Below are 14,886 nucleotides of genomic sequence, written 5' to 3' on the forward strand. Positions count from 1 at the left end.
ATATTATTACAGTTTTCATTTTACCCTCTTAAGTTAACTTGTCTTAAGAGAAGTCTTCCTCTATACGTACAGTGTACGTTACTTAACGAAAGGCACCACTCACAACTGAAGCAGTGTGAAGTGGACTTGTACTGAAACAATACAAGTCGCAGTGCCCCGTTACACCCACCATATCGGGCACACCCGTAACATACTCAAGAAAGAGACACCAATTAAGCCAATCCTTCTCCGTCATAGCACCATCTGAGCCCCGATAACACAAAAGCACCGTAAGAAGCGCTTCGACAGTAAGGAAGCGACGCGTTCATGTATTTTCAGAATGGGTGATGAGTTTACGGATGAGAAAGATTTAATTTGAGGTCATAGACTGTAACGGGGCACTGCTTGTACTGCTTCAGTACAAGTCCACTTCGCACTGCTTCAGTGCGAGTAGTGCCTCACGTCACTTCACGTACACTATTACGTGTAGAGAAAGACCCTCTTTAAAAACATTTGCTTTATAGAAGGTAAGAGTTAGGCCCCACCTTTTGCGCAAATGTATCACAAATTGCCGGAAAAAACGGGTATGACATGACCAAGTGTAATCATGCAGCCACCGGGACGTGAACCACAATATTGCAAATTTGGACCAGAAGAAGGACATAAGCCAATTTGTTTGCAACCGCCACTGAAGACCGAGAATTCTCATTTGAAGCAAGTTAAGAATTTTCTTATCGCACATAAGAAGAAGTGACAGTTAGACGTATTTAAAGCGAGTTGCAAATTTGTTTCTTAGTCTACAATATAACTTAAAAGCAGCCTCTTTGTACACGCTACGAATGTCTCTTTTCTTGGCTCTACGCATGCTATTGCGTCAACTTTTGCCAGTGCTTCCAGCTTCAGCGTCGTTTAATTTTTTTTCCACGGAAGCCAATCAAGAGGAATACAACGCACAACCAGTTGATGTATCCAGTGAACCTGCCTACAAGGCGCATTTTCTCGAATCCAAGAACGTCCGCCCAATGGCTCCCATTAATAATTGTAGGTCTCATAAGAACGCTGAAGAGCACCCTGTATACGATATGGATAAATTTTCTGATATCGAGCAGACGCATCACCCTGCAGATACAATGAGCGCTCGAGTTGCGTACTACGCCATCAAGATTCTCCAAATGGGCTTTGAAACGATCTCTGGACACAGTGGTCCAGGAGGTGAGATGACGGAAAAGGACTGGCTTCACTGGTGTCTCTTCATGGAGTCCGTAGCGGGAGTTCCGGGTATGGTAGCAGGCATGTTACGACACCTTCGCTCCCTGCGCCGCATGAAAAGTGACTATGGATGGATTCATACTCTACTTGAAGAGGCTGCAAATGAACGCATGCACTTATTAATTTTTATGAACTTAAAGCAGCCTAATTGGTGCTTGCGAGCACTTGTATGTTTAGCCCAAGGCATATTCTTTAGCTGCTTTTTGCTTGCGTATTTAATCTCGCCAAAGACGTGTCATCATTTTGTGGGATATTTAGAGGAAGAAGCAATAAAGACTTACACTAGTCTATTGCTAGATATTGAGACTGGCCATTTAGAATCGTGGAAGCGGAAACCGGCGCCACTAATTGCTCAGACGTACTACAAGCTTCCTGAGGGTAGCAGTGTTTATGATACTATCAAGTGCATCCGTATGGACGAATGCCATCATAGAGACGTGAACCACAAGTTTGCTGACCTGGATCAAGACAAGGGTGTTAGCCCGTTTTTTGCTGTCGCTAGTTAAGCAACATGTGTTGCCACCTAATATTAAGCTTATCAATTTTAAAAATCATAAGGGTGTTTGCGATGATAAGCATATGCAACGAAATCGATATGCTTGCCTGATACCTTTTAAAGCATCAACATGTTATGCTGTCGTACATTGTTGCCACATTATTATTACACTTTAGTCGAACAACATTAACTTTTTATGGTAGTAGCGAAGTGCATATGCTGCAGCGATCCAAATACAGCGTATTGCCTCCATAAAGCGTCACATCTAATTTCCATGTTACGTTCTGGCCCGCCAAAACGCACACAGCTCGGTAGCGATCCATTTCACAACTGTTGATGCGGAGAATGTGGCCCTGATTATTATTTACAATGGTAGCTAGGTTGATCAATCCATCAATCCATCGTCTTCACGCATGCGACCTTTGGAAAACAGCACCTCGTGAAATGATGGCTTCACAATTTTCCCTAGTTGTCTTGACGCATACTCAGAGGTAATCACGCAAATCTGCTCGGTGCAGTCTTGACACTCCACCGGAAATTCCCCCGACCAGTCACTAAGGCCACTTGAGTTCAATCCCGTCGCCATTCTTCGACCACAGTGAGTGACTCTGTCACAGTAGGTACTTGGTCTGATTTTGAAGATTAAAGAAAGTAAATCGTCTGTCTTTATTATTTTGAGATTCGTGAATGGAATAAATGTTCAATTTTGATAAATCGAGCCGCTTTTCAAGTACCTTAAATAAACTGAGCAAATTTTTCGTATTGTTTATTTTTTGGCAGAGCGCTTTCGCCCTTCCTCAGCACTTGGCGCTAAAGGAGGCAAAGGCGAAAGCTCAAGAACTGCGAATGCTAGCTAATTTGAAACGGCTTTGTTGAATTGAGGCAATAGAAACAAATATTTATATTTACATCTAAGCTTACCATAGACTTTAATTGCTTGCATCGATCAATTTATTAAAGGGTTATTACTTGCTTGCTTTTAGTATACAGATCCTTTTTTGTGCTGCATACTCTCCATATATCCGGAGTAAAGGTTTTGGCTTGATGTGCAATTTCCAAAAAACGAGTTTATTCACGCGGCAAGGATAACAACCGAGTCATAGAAGTGTTTAATGTCGTACATGTCAACTCATATTATAAATAAAGCTTCAGAAATCGAAATCTTTAAGAATAAATTAACTCTTGTAACACTTTCTTTAATCGTTTTGGTGAAAGAGCTGTTTGACTAATAGTCAAAAAATTGCAACTAAAGATAGTAGAGTGTATTATTAAAACAAAAGCAGATCGTATTGGGTACTCAATAAGGACTTCGCTTCTGTAGTTGATTCGTTCCTCGACTATAGTCGTACAAGAGATGGCGATGTAAGAGGCCGCTTTCAATGTTGTCGACAACTGTCGAGCTTACAGTAATTTTTATAGGGCTATACTTGAGCTCCCAAGGCAAAAGTTGTTGGCTAGGCCAATTTACTCTGGCAATTAATTTCCTTCCTCATTTGCTCCTCTACAGTAACGATTAAACGACTCAACTCCTCGACTCAGCATTTCAACTTGCTGTCGTCTCCAGAAGGTGATTTCGAGAATTATTACCAATAACAACTCTCGTCGACTCTGACGTGAAATAATGTCAACCCTCTTTTGAGCTCTTGGGGATGAAAAATTTGACGCAGTGGATCCATGAGGTTTCATGCTAACGCCATTCATAAGATAAAATTATAGGAGCTCTTCCATCTGTTATACGACGATGAATTTCCTCCAAAATATTTCACTAAATTGCAGGCGATTTCAACGCAAATTCCGTCAGCCTTAATCATCCTGACTATATTGACTAGACACACTTCGCGGCACGCAAAGCTCTTACTCCTAGTCGTCAAACAAGATCAAAGCAAATTCCAGCGTCATAGACGCTATCCGCACTTGTACGGTCGAAAGCCTTGAATTCTCCCTCCACGAAAAATGAAGTCGCAAAGGTTTCATACAAAAGACACAGGATGAGAAATATATGTGTTTAAGCTGTCGAGACGTACATTATGTCGGACGTCCCATTTGCGGCGGTGTGGAATTTAAGCGCATATAATTCCAATTATTCGCTGGAAACCACTGCCAACTATGAGCCAAAATTAAACGAAGTTACACGAGCCCCTAGTGTGAAGACGTTTGCTGTCTATCTAGGCTTATTCGAAAATCTTGCTGACTGAGTCATGGAGCTAATATTACAGGATAAAGATGTTCCTCGCGTCTTTCGATCAAGGATTGAAATGTATGAAATATACACTCTCTTCAGCGCGTAACGATTTATTTGCGACATCGCCACCCGAGCACCTTCACGTAAAGTAAATTAAACAGTTTGGCGCAATGCAAGCCTTTGTGAAGTGCAGCGATTGATCGATAAAGCGTTGCTGCTTCTCATGCAAGTGAGATCCACGCGTAAAATTTCCAGTACAATTCCTTTTTTAAAAGCAGCATGAAGTGACAAATTTTGCGTCTTCCTTGAGTCTGACATATAAATAAATTTTCATTTTCATTACCACTAATAGATATCTCCCACCTTACGCTTTCCAGCTTCATCTCACCGATCGTAGCCCATTTCACGTTGATACAATGCTTTGTCTCGTGCAGTCGGACGATCTGCCAACCAGTTGCCACTGCTTGTCCGGCGCGCAAACTTTTTCTTCTTGGAAGCATCCGAAGTCTCAAAGATGGCCTCAAGGTTGCAAGTGTCCACAAAGTCTTTAAAAATGGCTGGGGATGGATCAATGGCATTCTTGCCAAATTGTGCGTGTAGAATCTTGTTTAAGTGATCCCGCTGCGCCCACCTCGGTACTTTTTTATTTCCTTTCTGACCCGATTCCGAGCCGCTGTCCGAGGACTCAATGTTGTCCGACATCTCGTAAGTAATGATTTCAGGTGTGTGACTTTTTGAAATAGGTTTCATATGTGCAAGAGAAGAAACCGATTCGGAACTGGACAGAAGCTTTGGCGCAGGCTTTGGTGCTGTCCTTGAAGCTGTTGGAGGTGGCTGAGATGGGATAGGCTTCGAAACTGGCTTGGACATGGCCTTCTGCAATGGTTTTATGTTTGCCGTCAGGTAATCAGCTTCTGTTGCACTTGATAACCCGCGATGCTTGTGATGGGATGGCAAAGGGGCTGAAGCCGCAGAAGTTAATGCCATCGCTGCATTGGTTTCAAGACGAGACTTTGCTTCTGCGGCAAGCATCGCTCGCTTCTTTTCTAGCCCTGCACGCATCTCCTTAAGCTTCTGCTGACGCCGTCGCGCAAGTTCAGCCTCTCGCTTTTTTCGATCATTCAAGCGATCTTGTTCTCGCTTAGCCTGAGCGTCCTTCTCAGCCTTTTCCTTGATTGCGGCCACCTGTTTGTGCTCTTCCATTTTTTGTTTCAAAAACGCCTTCCGCTTTTCTTTCTCTAATCGTTTCTTTTCCTCGGCAATCCGTGACTTTTCTGCAAGTTTCAAGGCATTGACCACAGGTGCGAGGCGGCCATTGGTGTTTGGTTGCATGTCATTTCGATCATTTAAAGAAGATACAACGTGCATTTCGCTGGTGAATTGCGAATTTGGCTTTTTCAAACTTTTAAGAGCTGTTGAAAAACTGGCTTTAAGCGCATTCTCAACAATGCAAGGCTCATTGATTGACGAAACGGTAGATGATAATGAATCCGATCTGGTCCAAGTTGACATAGACTTTAACATCTGCAGCTCGGAATGATTGATGCTGTCCGTACCCTTCGAAAAAGCCTTTACAGTCGACAAGGCAGATATACTGTGTTTTGGCTGTTGAGGTTCCAGTTCTAAAGGCGCTTCGGCGTCCTTTTGTAGAAGCGAACCTTTTGCTAAGCCCACTACTGACGACATGGACTTTGCCGCCGGTTTCTCCACAGACCTGCAAGTATTTATGCGCTCAACTTGTTGCTTATCTTCAAGAACCGAGACAGTGGATCGAACATTGCTAGTCTCGAGCCGCGAGCTCTCGATAATGCATGAGACTATCGGCGTGCTTACCACTGGATGTTGCTGTACAATCGTTTGTTTCAAATTCCCTTCGATTGCATCTTCCTGACCTCCTTGAGAGGTCGTCTGCTGCGTCCGCTTCTCCTCCACCAATGCTAATAAGGTCGAAGATTCAAAACTGGACGACGAGCCTTCAGTGACAGTCGAAGAAGACGGCGACACAAAATCTTTCGCTTGCTCGGACGACGCCACACGCACAAGAGCTGCCTTTTGCTTGTCATCGGCAGACGACGCTCGTAACTTTGCATTCAACTGGTCACGCTTCGCCCAAAAAGTTTTGCTAGCTTTGGCTTCTTCCAGCCGCTTCTGGGCGGACAGCTTGGCAGCCGTGCGAAGTTTTTGGGCTTCACGCTGTACACTTTCATCAAACTCACGCTTTTTTCGTTGAACCTCAGTTTCTTCTTCACAACTTACTAAAATCGAAGTCAAAGTGTCTTTTTCTGTCGTCAGAGCCGAATTAGCATCAGGAATGCTGACAGTCTTTTTTTCAAAGTCTTTTTTCGTCGATGTACCAGATTTAAAAGGAACTTCCTCCTCCGTCACTATTTGTTTTATAGTTGTTTCAGGCACGTCCAACTTGGGTTCTGGACTCATCTCCGGCTCTGATTGACTAAATCTTGTCGGCGAACTTTCTGCAATCAAATCAATCACAGTATTTGGGGCAAAACTGACATTCTGAGTCGGTCTCGAACAAGGAGCAAGATACGACACCTTCCGCAAAATTGATTTTGTCGTCCATGCTGGACAAGTCATGTCCGTCAAGTCTTTTGTATTCTGCACGTCTTTCTTGTGAGCCTTCTCACTGCTAGCTACCTCAACACGACACTCTTTGCCATCTATGTCTGCTTCGCGCTCGTCGTTGCCTTTCAAAACCTCGCCTTGTGTCAAATTTTTGGGATCATTTGCAGCAGCATACGAGATATCATTTGATGATTTCCTTGATGATTCATTGCGATAGAGTGCGTCAATGCTATTTCTTCTGGGAATTACTGTCACCTCCATCGGCTTTCCTGATCGATCGTCGAGTTCTTTGTCCTTTTGATCAACAGATATCGGTGAGATTAATTGACTGCGCACTGACTTGGTGGAATCTACGCTTTCTCGCACAATTTCGTCACTTTTATCGTCGTGTGTTTCCATCTCGTTCTGCTCTTTTGGCTCCTGTCTCGCGTTCTCTCTCTGCTCCACCTCCAAAATGTTAAGCAGTCGGTCAAGCAATGCTACCTTTCGTCCAGTCGTCCTGAGACCTCTTTTCTTCAATTCCAATCGTAAATCGACTACCTTGAGCTTGGTAGGGTCTTCCAGCAGCCTTTCCGACGAACGTGCTCGCTTTCTTGTCTTCTTCTCTCGCACAATTTCACTCTGTGCTTTGACACACAGCCGCATCGACAGCCTCGTACGCACGCTACAGCGTTTCGGCTCACTCGCAGGTGACACCTCATTTTCACGCGGCGACTCGATCTTGGCCTTTTTTTTAGTTGGTTTCAAGACTGTAAATGTATCTTCATGGGTTCTGCACGAAAGTGAAAAAGCAATAGCATACACCGACATGAGCATCTCATATAACATCTATCGCAATAAATGACGACAGCAGCCCATAATACCTAGGATAAGGCACGACCGCGACTGAAGCCTTGGGATCGAAAGGCGCCTTGATCTCAAGCGATTGCGCTATCTGCGCCAGCTCATCGTGCAGCCAAGAAACACTGCTCACATGCTGATTTTCCAGATCCGTCCAGCTCTCTTGCACGAGGTTCTGTAGATGGCTACGCACTCGAAGCACTGCATCGCTCATAGCCGCCTCCTGGCTTTTCGCGAGGGCTTAATTTTCAAACTTCCGAGTTGCAATATTTGCAAAACATAAAACTTCACAGGAACCGAGTGCTGTACATTTGCTATTTGATTTTACTAGCGTTTAAATATTTTTATCGTCTAGTCTGACGTCATAAGGAAGAGAGAAATTTACGCGCTAAATTACTCGCGCAAAATGAAACCCCGTAAAAAAAAAATTATCAGACGAATATTATATACGTTTTATTTTTGCGGGGTTCACACAAGGAATTAGATAATAATGATGAAGGAAATAGAATATATTTGGCAATTTAATATTATCTCTAGCAGCAAATGTTAAGGCATAATGTCTTATTCTCGAGCAAATTGGCCATGCTTTACTAACCCCATTGATGGACTAAGGATCGGCATTGGTTCCAAGTAACGCTACAGAATGAAACACGTGCTTTTCTTCAACTTCGGAACTTTTTTCCGACGCACTTCACGCACAAATGTCTCAAATACCGCGGTCACATTTGATCCCGTCAATGCACTAGTCTCAATGTAGCGAGCATTGTAAGAATGCGCTATTCGCCGGCCTTCCTCTGTGCTCACTTGACATTTTGTCGGGTCACGATCCACCACGTCTTTTTTGTTTGCCACAAGAATAATAGGCGGGAGCGGGCGACGGCTTTCGTTGATTTGAAGGTGCAGATCGAAAAATGGTTGCAATTCCTATACCCGACCACAGGCGCGCACGTCAACACACAATTTTATAATATATAGTCCGTTAAAACTCGTACATGAAGCGAAATTCGCGAGTCCATGCTATATACAAATACGTAGCCATCCTTGTCCATCATCCACTGCCCTCGCAGCGACTCAAAGTCCTACACAGCGCACCCAGAACGGAATTATTGCTACGGCCTCGCCCTTCGAACATGACAAACCTACATCCTGCCCTGCAGTGTCTAATATCTCAAGCATGCAGAGTCCATCGTCTACTGTCACAGCTTTTCGGTAAGCGTCTTCGATCGTAGGGTCCCAATCCTTGACAAAGTAGTCTCTTACAAAGCGCAACGTCAATGCACTTTTGCCCACACCGCCTGAGCCAAGCACCGACATGTTAAATGTCTCTTGTCCGTTTGCAGGACCTGCTTAGAGCCGCGCGTCAATGTTTGCATTAAAGTTCAAAACTTTCACGCAGCAGCCGTACCAAGCGATTTATAAAAGACCTCGCCCTGCGAGACGTAGAGCGTGTCATTGTTCTGCAGCTCGTCAACATCTGAGATCTCAGCGCCACTGGCCAGAAATATTCGCTTGGCACGCACGCCTAGCTTTTTGCTCGCCACTTTCTTCAGTCTCGAGATGCTGTCCTTCGACTTGAGGTTCATCACCTGTGTAGCGCATGATCATTGAAAAGTGTGAATCCCGCAAACTCGCGTCAATTGGTCCTTTCTCAACCCCACCTTTCCCTCGGACGCTGCCTCATTGCGGTATATGAAGAGCCGCATGTCGCTCATGGCCCTTGCACCACAATCGCTTTCGGAGCTGCCTGAGTTATCACGTTCCTCGATGGCGCAACCTCACGACAATTTGTTGCTTCTGTCGCAGTGCTTGAAATTCCAATCCGGAAAAAACGATGACTTGAAACTTGTATGTGAGAAGTAAACGAGCACAAATCTATAATTGCAGATATGGCCAAATAATCGTGAGAAGACATGACACAGTGGTACACATTATCTGGTCTCATCGAAGTGCAAGCAAGGACAATATAATACTTGCAAGTATCTATTTAGGTCGAGTTTGTAATTAGACTACTGTACCCATAAATTGTACGTCGACTGACAACAAATTGCACACGCGCTCAACGAGGACTTTTGTCGCTCTATTCCATAACGTTGCGTAAAAGCGAAACTTACGTTGCTGAACCGTGTGAACGAAGAAACCGTCTCCCAGTAACGTCAAGCGCAGTTCACGCGAATTTTCTCGACGATCTTTCGAGCGCGACCTGTCGACGGCAGTGCTGTACACCCGTTGTTGGCCGGACTCTGCCACACAAGGTAATTGGCAGAAGCCATGCTTAAAATTGACGACGTGCAGGGGCAGCACCAAGAGGCTTCTCGCCATCAGAGCCAGGCGATGTCCTCGTGTCCGATGCGTCGACGAATGCGCACCCGTGAAAAAGAGGAAGTGGGTGCGCCAGCCGTATGGATTGCACCCGACTGGCGTACGCATCCCGTCATCGAGAACTTTTACGGCCACGCCCGACGTGCGCGCGCCAGCTCTTTCGACGAAGTTATGCATTCACCTATGAATGCAGCAGAAGCGACGACACTGGGTGCAAGCTGTTGCAGTTACAAGGCCGCCGATGACGACAATGACGAGGTTCGACGATTTGTTAGCCGCCGTCCATTTGGTTCCTTTGCTTATTCCTGCACCACGGACACAAGTGAGGAACATCTGAGCTCCGAGAGTCTTCTGTATGACCGCTCTACTTCCATGGGCGTAGGTGGTGAATCCAGCAGCCTTTGCCCTGATTCTGGCCTCACCCGCTGGGACCGAATACGTCAGACGTTCACGCTAAACGGAGGCCTCGTCCCTATCCCACCCCATCCCCATCGTACTCTTGACAGAACCTCATTGCTCTCGATTCCTCATGGAAACAAAGTCATTTTGGGCGGCGCGAGTCTTGGGGATTCAAATTGCGATCCCGATAGCCCCGGGACGGCGGCCAGGTTACAAGCGAAGCTCCTAGAGAGTTTGCAAGAGATTGATGCTCGCATTGCAGGAGAATATAGTTGTCTTTATCAGACGCAACAAATAGCGAGCAAGAAGCGCGCACAGGAGCACATCGTTGCTCGTACAACGGTTATGTGGAGTCTATTGTGTGGGGCGCAAACAAGTGAAGCGTCTCAAAGTGATGGACTGGCGTTTTTAGCCGAAAAACTTGGTGTGGCTGTTTCCCATCGAGCGCTTAATCAGCTACAGCGATACCGCCGACACGTGAGCGGCATTTTGCAAATTGTGATGGCGCACAACCCAGACCTAGAGCTAACGGAGCGCCAAATGGACTCTTTTGAAGCCGCGAATGCGATGCTGGCGAACGACATTAAGTATACTGTACTGAACCAGCAGCACAAACTGCTGATGACAAGCGTCAACCAGCGGTTTTGCGCTGCGGCCTTGGCAAAACTTCACAATGGGAATGACTGTTTTGAAATCCCTCACATCAAGCGTGTGATGCTATCAAAGCTGCTTGAGGCTGTGAGTTGGTATCGACTGGTGCAACGAAATGCTAGAGAAGAATCAGCTTCCAGAGTGGCATCGACCCCGGAATCAAGCCTGTCTGACTCTTGTGCTGAGTCCAGCTGTGGATTACAGGAGGTCCAAGTAGATAAAATCCTTGACGTCCTTGCTGGCGAAGATTTTTACTCTGAATTCAACGAGCTCATGTGTCGAGCTGATTGGTGGGAGATTGCACAGGCGTATTTCGAGAATCTTATCTTTTCGTCTAAAACTTCTCGTATCTGCCAGTGGGTGCTCCAGCTTTCAAAAGATGTTGCGGCTGTGAGTCACGAAGCATTAGAGGAAAACGAGCACCAAGGTCGTGATTTGAGAACGAGCTCTGTGACGCATCATGGAAAACGTCGTCAGCGGGCTTTGTGGGCGAGAGATCCGTGTATTGAACAAATAACTGACTTCCTAACACGACTTACAGGTCGAGTGCGTCGTGAGTTTGACGTGCCTGCAGACGTGAGCAAGAGCTTGAACGTTTTCATTCAGCGCACTATCTTTCCACGCATAGCTCTACTTTGCTTTAACCAGAAAGCGACTCGAGAGTGCCAGAGGAAAGACAAGTTGTGGCGGAAAAAATGCATCGAGTTGAATGGTTTGCCAATGGAGAGCTTGGGTGTTTCACCCGAATTGGTCGCTCAGATCTCCTCTGGTTTGCCTAGCCATTGCGAGCCGAATGGTAATAGTCCAGACCAGCGACAAGTCTTTCTCGTTCGCGCGATTGAGGCATTTAGTGGCATGGAGAGCATTGTGCCCTGCGATTTGCTGAACGAGCTCATGCATGGTGTCGTGATTTTACACCACGAAGCTGCTCAAGTGTTGGGAACGACTCAATTTTCAGTTGAAACGTTTTTTCCGTTGTTGGCCTACACGCTGGTACACTGCCAACTGCCGACGATTCATGCCCAACTGCATCTACTCGAAAACTTTGCCATCACTGCCGATAATGCAAACGGTGAGGAGTCGTACTATGTCTACTGTGTTCATGCCGCTGTCGAGTATGTCTGCAATACGGCGGGGCTTGGAGTCCCCGCAAGCTTAACTCAGCCCGTCAATATGACTTCAAGTGCTCACTTGACCCCAGATCTTGCATCAGCCACGCCAATGCTTAGTGCGATAGCGCCTTCGAATTACCAGGCTTGCTCGTCGGAACTTGATTCGGAGAATGCCCCTATGGAAACAAGTATCAGCATGCAGCCACATTTTGACAACCATAGTGAGGCAGCAGTTGTTTAAACGTCATTTTTTTTATTTATGTCGCGTTCAGCGGGCGGTAAAGCAGCTAATTGAATTGAAACAAAACGTCCGCTTCGTCAAAGATTTTGATAAATTAATGCGGCTTCGGAACGTGTCCGTCGACGTAAAAGTTGCGCGTGGCCTTTGGCAGTGTCACGGTTGCGCCTTCAAAATCCTCGTTCACAATCACCTGACAGCCTAAGCGAGACGTGTGGGTGAGCCCAAAGGCCATATCCAGCATATCCTCTTCATCCTCACAAGCCTCCTCCAGCTTATCGAACACAGGTTCCTCGAGAATAACGTGGCACGTGGAGCATGCCATGGACGACTCGCACGCACCCTCCAAGTCAATATCATTGGCGTGGGCTACGTCCAAAATAGACATGCCCCTCCTAGCTTCCACTTCCTTAATGGAGTCGTCCCGCAGCTTAAAATTAATATGGACACTGCTAGTAGCAAATAATGTTTAATTCAAAGCAAGCAAGTTTACAGGTCTATGGCAACCTTACATTGGACATTGAGCGAATTTGGAATGATCGCCATGCGCAGCTTTTATTGATGCATGAAAGAAGCGCCGGGTGCAAGCAGTGCCTGCGCTTGACTGGCTAAGGAAGCGGAGCATTGATGTCCTACTATATAATACAATAAAGTTTATAAGTTGCTCCAGCAAAAATTCATTACACCAGAGTCTGTTAAAATTTATGAAAAGATTGTCATCAAGCGGTTGTTGAAGGAGTTCAAGCTATTTAAAAATTCACGCAAGTCTAACGAGAAGAAATTTTGTGCGGCATGACGGATCGCCTTAAAGTGATAAAAGACCACTGGAACAAAATTGCCGTGCGCTTTACAGAGACAGCGAATAAACACGTGACGTTGCAATGCTCACAACATTTGCACTCGCACATGCAGCTCAGCTCCGCCCACAACGTACTTGAAGTAGCAGCTGGAGCCGGTCTCGGCTCTCTAGATGTCGTCCGTTACCTACTCAATGATCCGTCGACGCTATCGAACGACACCAAACGTACTTATACGGTCACCGACTTGTCACCTGTGATGGTTAATCTGGCCGAGAAGAATTTAAGTGGTGTTGCGATGGACATCGTTGAGATCAAGTGCAAAGTGGCGAATGGTATGTAAAGCCTTACCTAAAAGAACGCGACTTTTGACCCGCTGCAATTTTATCTGTAGGTCAAGACCTTAACGAAGTCGCGACCGGATCAGTGGACCGCTATATAGCGAGTCTTTGTCTACAGCTCACTACAGACCCTGATGCGCTGCTCCGGGAGGCAAGTCGCACGTTGGCTTCAAACGGAATTGCTGGATTTACAATTTGGGGATCCCCTGATCGTAGCGGCCTTTTTGTCATTTCCTCGGCTTCGAATAAGGAACTTGGAATCGAGGAGAATGCCGGAGAGCACAGCAATTTTTCCTTGGGGAAGGACCTTCTGGCGCTACGCCAGCGATTTGAAGCGGCTGGGTTTAAACGCATGCAAATTTGGCCTTTTCAATGCGTGGTAGAGCTATGGAGCGGCGAGAATTTTGCTAAATTTTTGCAGGAGATGTATCCGCTCGAGAATGAAGAGCTTGAAGCTAAGCGATTTGCTATTATCAAGCGGATGGCCGACGAATGGCTCGCAAAAGGCTTCCCACTTGGTCTGGAGACTTACATGATTTTGGCCAGAAAGTAGTTGGCTGAAGACTGCAAGACAGCATGCAACAAAAATTTTGATGGACTAGTTGTTACTTTAACGAAGTTTGGCAAGCCTTGACTAATAAAGATCTTACAGCGAAATACGCATGTTGTTCGGCAAAGGTGATAAATGTAAGTGCAGCTTGGGTTGACTGATGATTGATTGTCCCGTGGCATAAATGATAAGAGGAATAATAAATATTATATCCTATGAGAGGAATTAAATAAAGAAAACAAAATTATTATCTCTGTTAAATTTCACTTAATAGTTTCAATGTAACCAAAATTGAAAATATTGACGAAGCAAAACATTGGTTCTATTGATTGGTTGTTTTACGTGTAAATCGAACCGCCAATCGTTACAAGACACGATTAGGCGTCGCGCAAGGAGATGCTACACATAGTCTGTGAAACGGTGTATTGTTACAAGAAATTAACACTTAAAATTTGTTATTTAATATATTATCTAAACGGTAGACTATATTTGGAGAATATTACTTTACATAGTTATATTCGGATAGCTAATCCATTGGTACATATAGGCCATTTGTATCTACTTGCTCCGCGGTCAAGTAAGTGTAACGGGCTAAAGTTGCCCTAATGTTAAACAGTCCCCGTTAAGTACATTTGGTGTATCTAAGGGGATGGTCAATTACTAAATAATAGTAATTAGACCCAACACTCGGGTGTGGTGCACATTTGTGACCAACCCTTGTGATTGTGATGGACATGGGTGCATTCACATTAGAAGGGATGCCGCCCAGCGTCATCCGTTACGCGAGGTATCTATAAAGATACGCTCGCAAAACAAAACATATTAAATGATATCTATAGAGATAACATTTTAATTGGTAAAAATAGGTATTTGAATTTAATTCTATTAAATATAAATCAGTCTGAAAACTACTTCCTACTTGGTAAGTGCGCACGAGGAGACGGATTACCGCTCCCGTGACGACACTTAACCAGAGTTCTTAGTGTGTTGGGTGAGGTCGCTAACGCGCTCACCACAACTGCCTCACTGTACGCAAGAGAAGCAGGTTTAACCGCTTCCTCGCTGTGATAGGGTGTGTGCCTAAGTAGAGCGTGGCCGCATTACGACGTGCCCGCCTACACTTGGTAGCC

At 45.4% G+C, this 14,886-nt stretch overlaps 6 protein-coding genes across 6 annotated transcripts; 3 read left to right on the plus strand and 3 right to left on the minus strand.

Moving 5' to 3' along the window:
• Positions 1 to 818: 818 nt before the first annotated feature.
• Positions 819 to 1,754, plus strand: CCR75_009035 (uncharacterized protein; the record flags this gene model as incomplete). Its single annotated transcript, XM_067967082.1, has 1 exon — positions 819 to 1,754. The coding sequence occupies one exon, from the start codon at positions 819 to 821 to the stop codon at positions 1,752 to 1,754; it is 936 nt and encodes a 311-aa protein (XP_067821670.1).
• Positions 1,755 to 4,310: 2,556 nt separating this feature from the next.
• CCR75_009036 (uncharacterized protein) lies at positions 4,311 to 7,563 on the minus strand (the record flags this gene model as incomplete). Its single annotated transcript, XM_067967083.1, has 2 exons — positions 4,311 to 7,281; positions 7,373 to 7,563. The coding sequence occupies 2 exons, from the start codon at positions 7,561 to 7,563 to the stop codon at positions 4,311 to 4,313; spliced, it is 3,162 nt and encodes a 1,053-aa protein (XP_067821672.1).
• Positions 7,564 to 7,840: 277 nt separating this feature from the next.
• On the minus strand, positions 7,841 to 9,115 carry CCR75_009037 (uncharacterized protein). The gene is given in 5 exon segments (XM_067967084.1): positions 7,841 to 8,273; positions 8,342 to 8,428; positions 8,442 to 8,692; positions 8,755 to 8,935; positions 9,008 to 9,115. The coding sequence occupies 5 exon segments, from the start codon at positions 9,059 to 9,061 to the stop codon at positions 7,986 to 7,988; spliced, it is 861 nt and encodes a 286-aa protein (XP_067821671.1). The 5' UTR covers positions 9,062 to 9,115; the 3' UTR covers positions 7,841 to 7,985.
• Positions 9,116 to 9,617: 502 nt separating this feature from the next.
• On the plus strand, positions 9,618 to 12,071 carry CCR75_009038 (uncharacterized protein; the record flags this gene model as incomplete). Its single annotated transcript, XM_067967085.1, has 1 exon — positions 9,618 to 12,071. The coding sequence occupies one exon, from the start codon at positions 9,618 to 9,620 to the stop codon at positions 12,069 to 12,071; it is 2,454 nt and encodes an 817-aa protein (XP_067821674.1).
• On the minus strand, positions 10,390 to 12,818 carry CCR75_009039 (uncharacterized protein). Its single transcript, XM_067967086.1, has 2 exons — positions 12,581 to 12,818; positions 10,390 to 12,520 (listed from the first exon to the last, which is right to left on the minus strand). The coding sequence occupies exons 1-2, from the start codon at positions 12,691 to 12,693 to the stop codon at positions 12,166 to 12,168; spliced, it is 468 nt and encodes a 155-aa protein (XP_067821673.1). The 5' UTR covers positions 12,694 to 12,818; the 3' UTR covers positions 10,390 to 12,165.
• On the plus strand, positions 12,804 to 14,017 carry CCR75_009040 (uncharacterized protein). The gene is made up of 2 exons (XM_067967087.1): positions 12,804 to 13,200; positions 13,260 to 14,017. Exons 1-2 carry the CDS (start codon positions 12,861 to 12,863, stop codon positions 13,757 to 13,759), a joined length of 840 nt encoding a protein of 279 aa, XP_067822111.1. The 5' UTR covers positions 12,804 to 12,860; the 3' UTR covers positions 13,760 to 14,017.
• Positions 14,018 to 14,886: the final 869 nt, after the last annotated feature.

This window comes from Bremia lactucae, assembly GCF_004359215.1.
Source record: "Bremia lactucae strain SF5 chromosome Unknown BlacSF5_NotPlaced_18_SHOA01000004.1_1233567bp, whole genome shotgun sequence".
NCBI lineage: Eukaryota > Oomycota > Peronosporomycetes > Peronosporales > Peronosporaceae > Bremia > Bremia lactucae.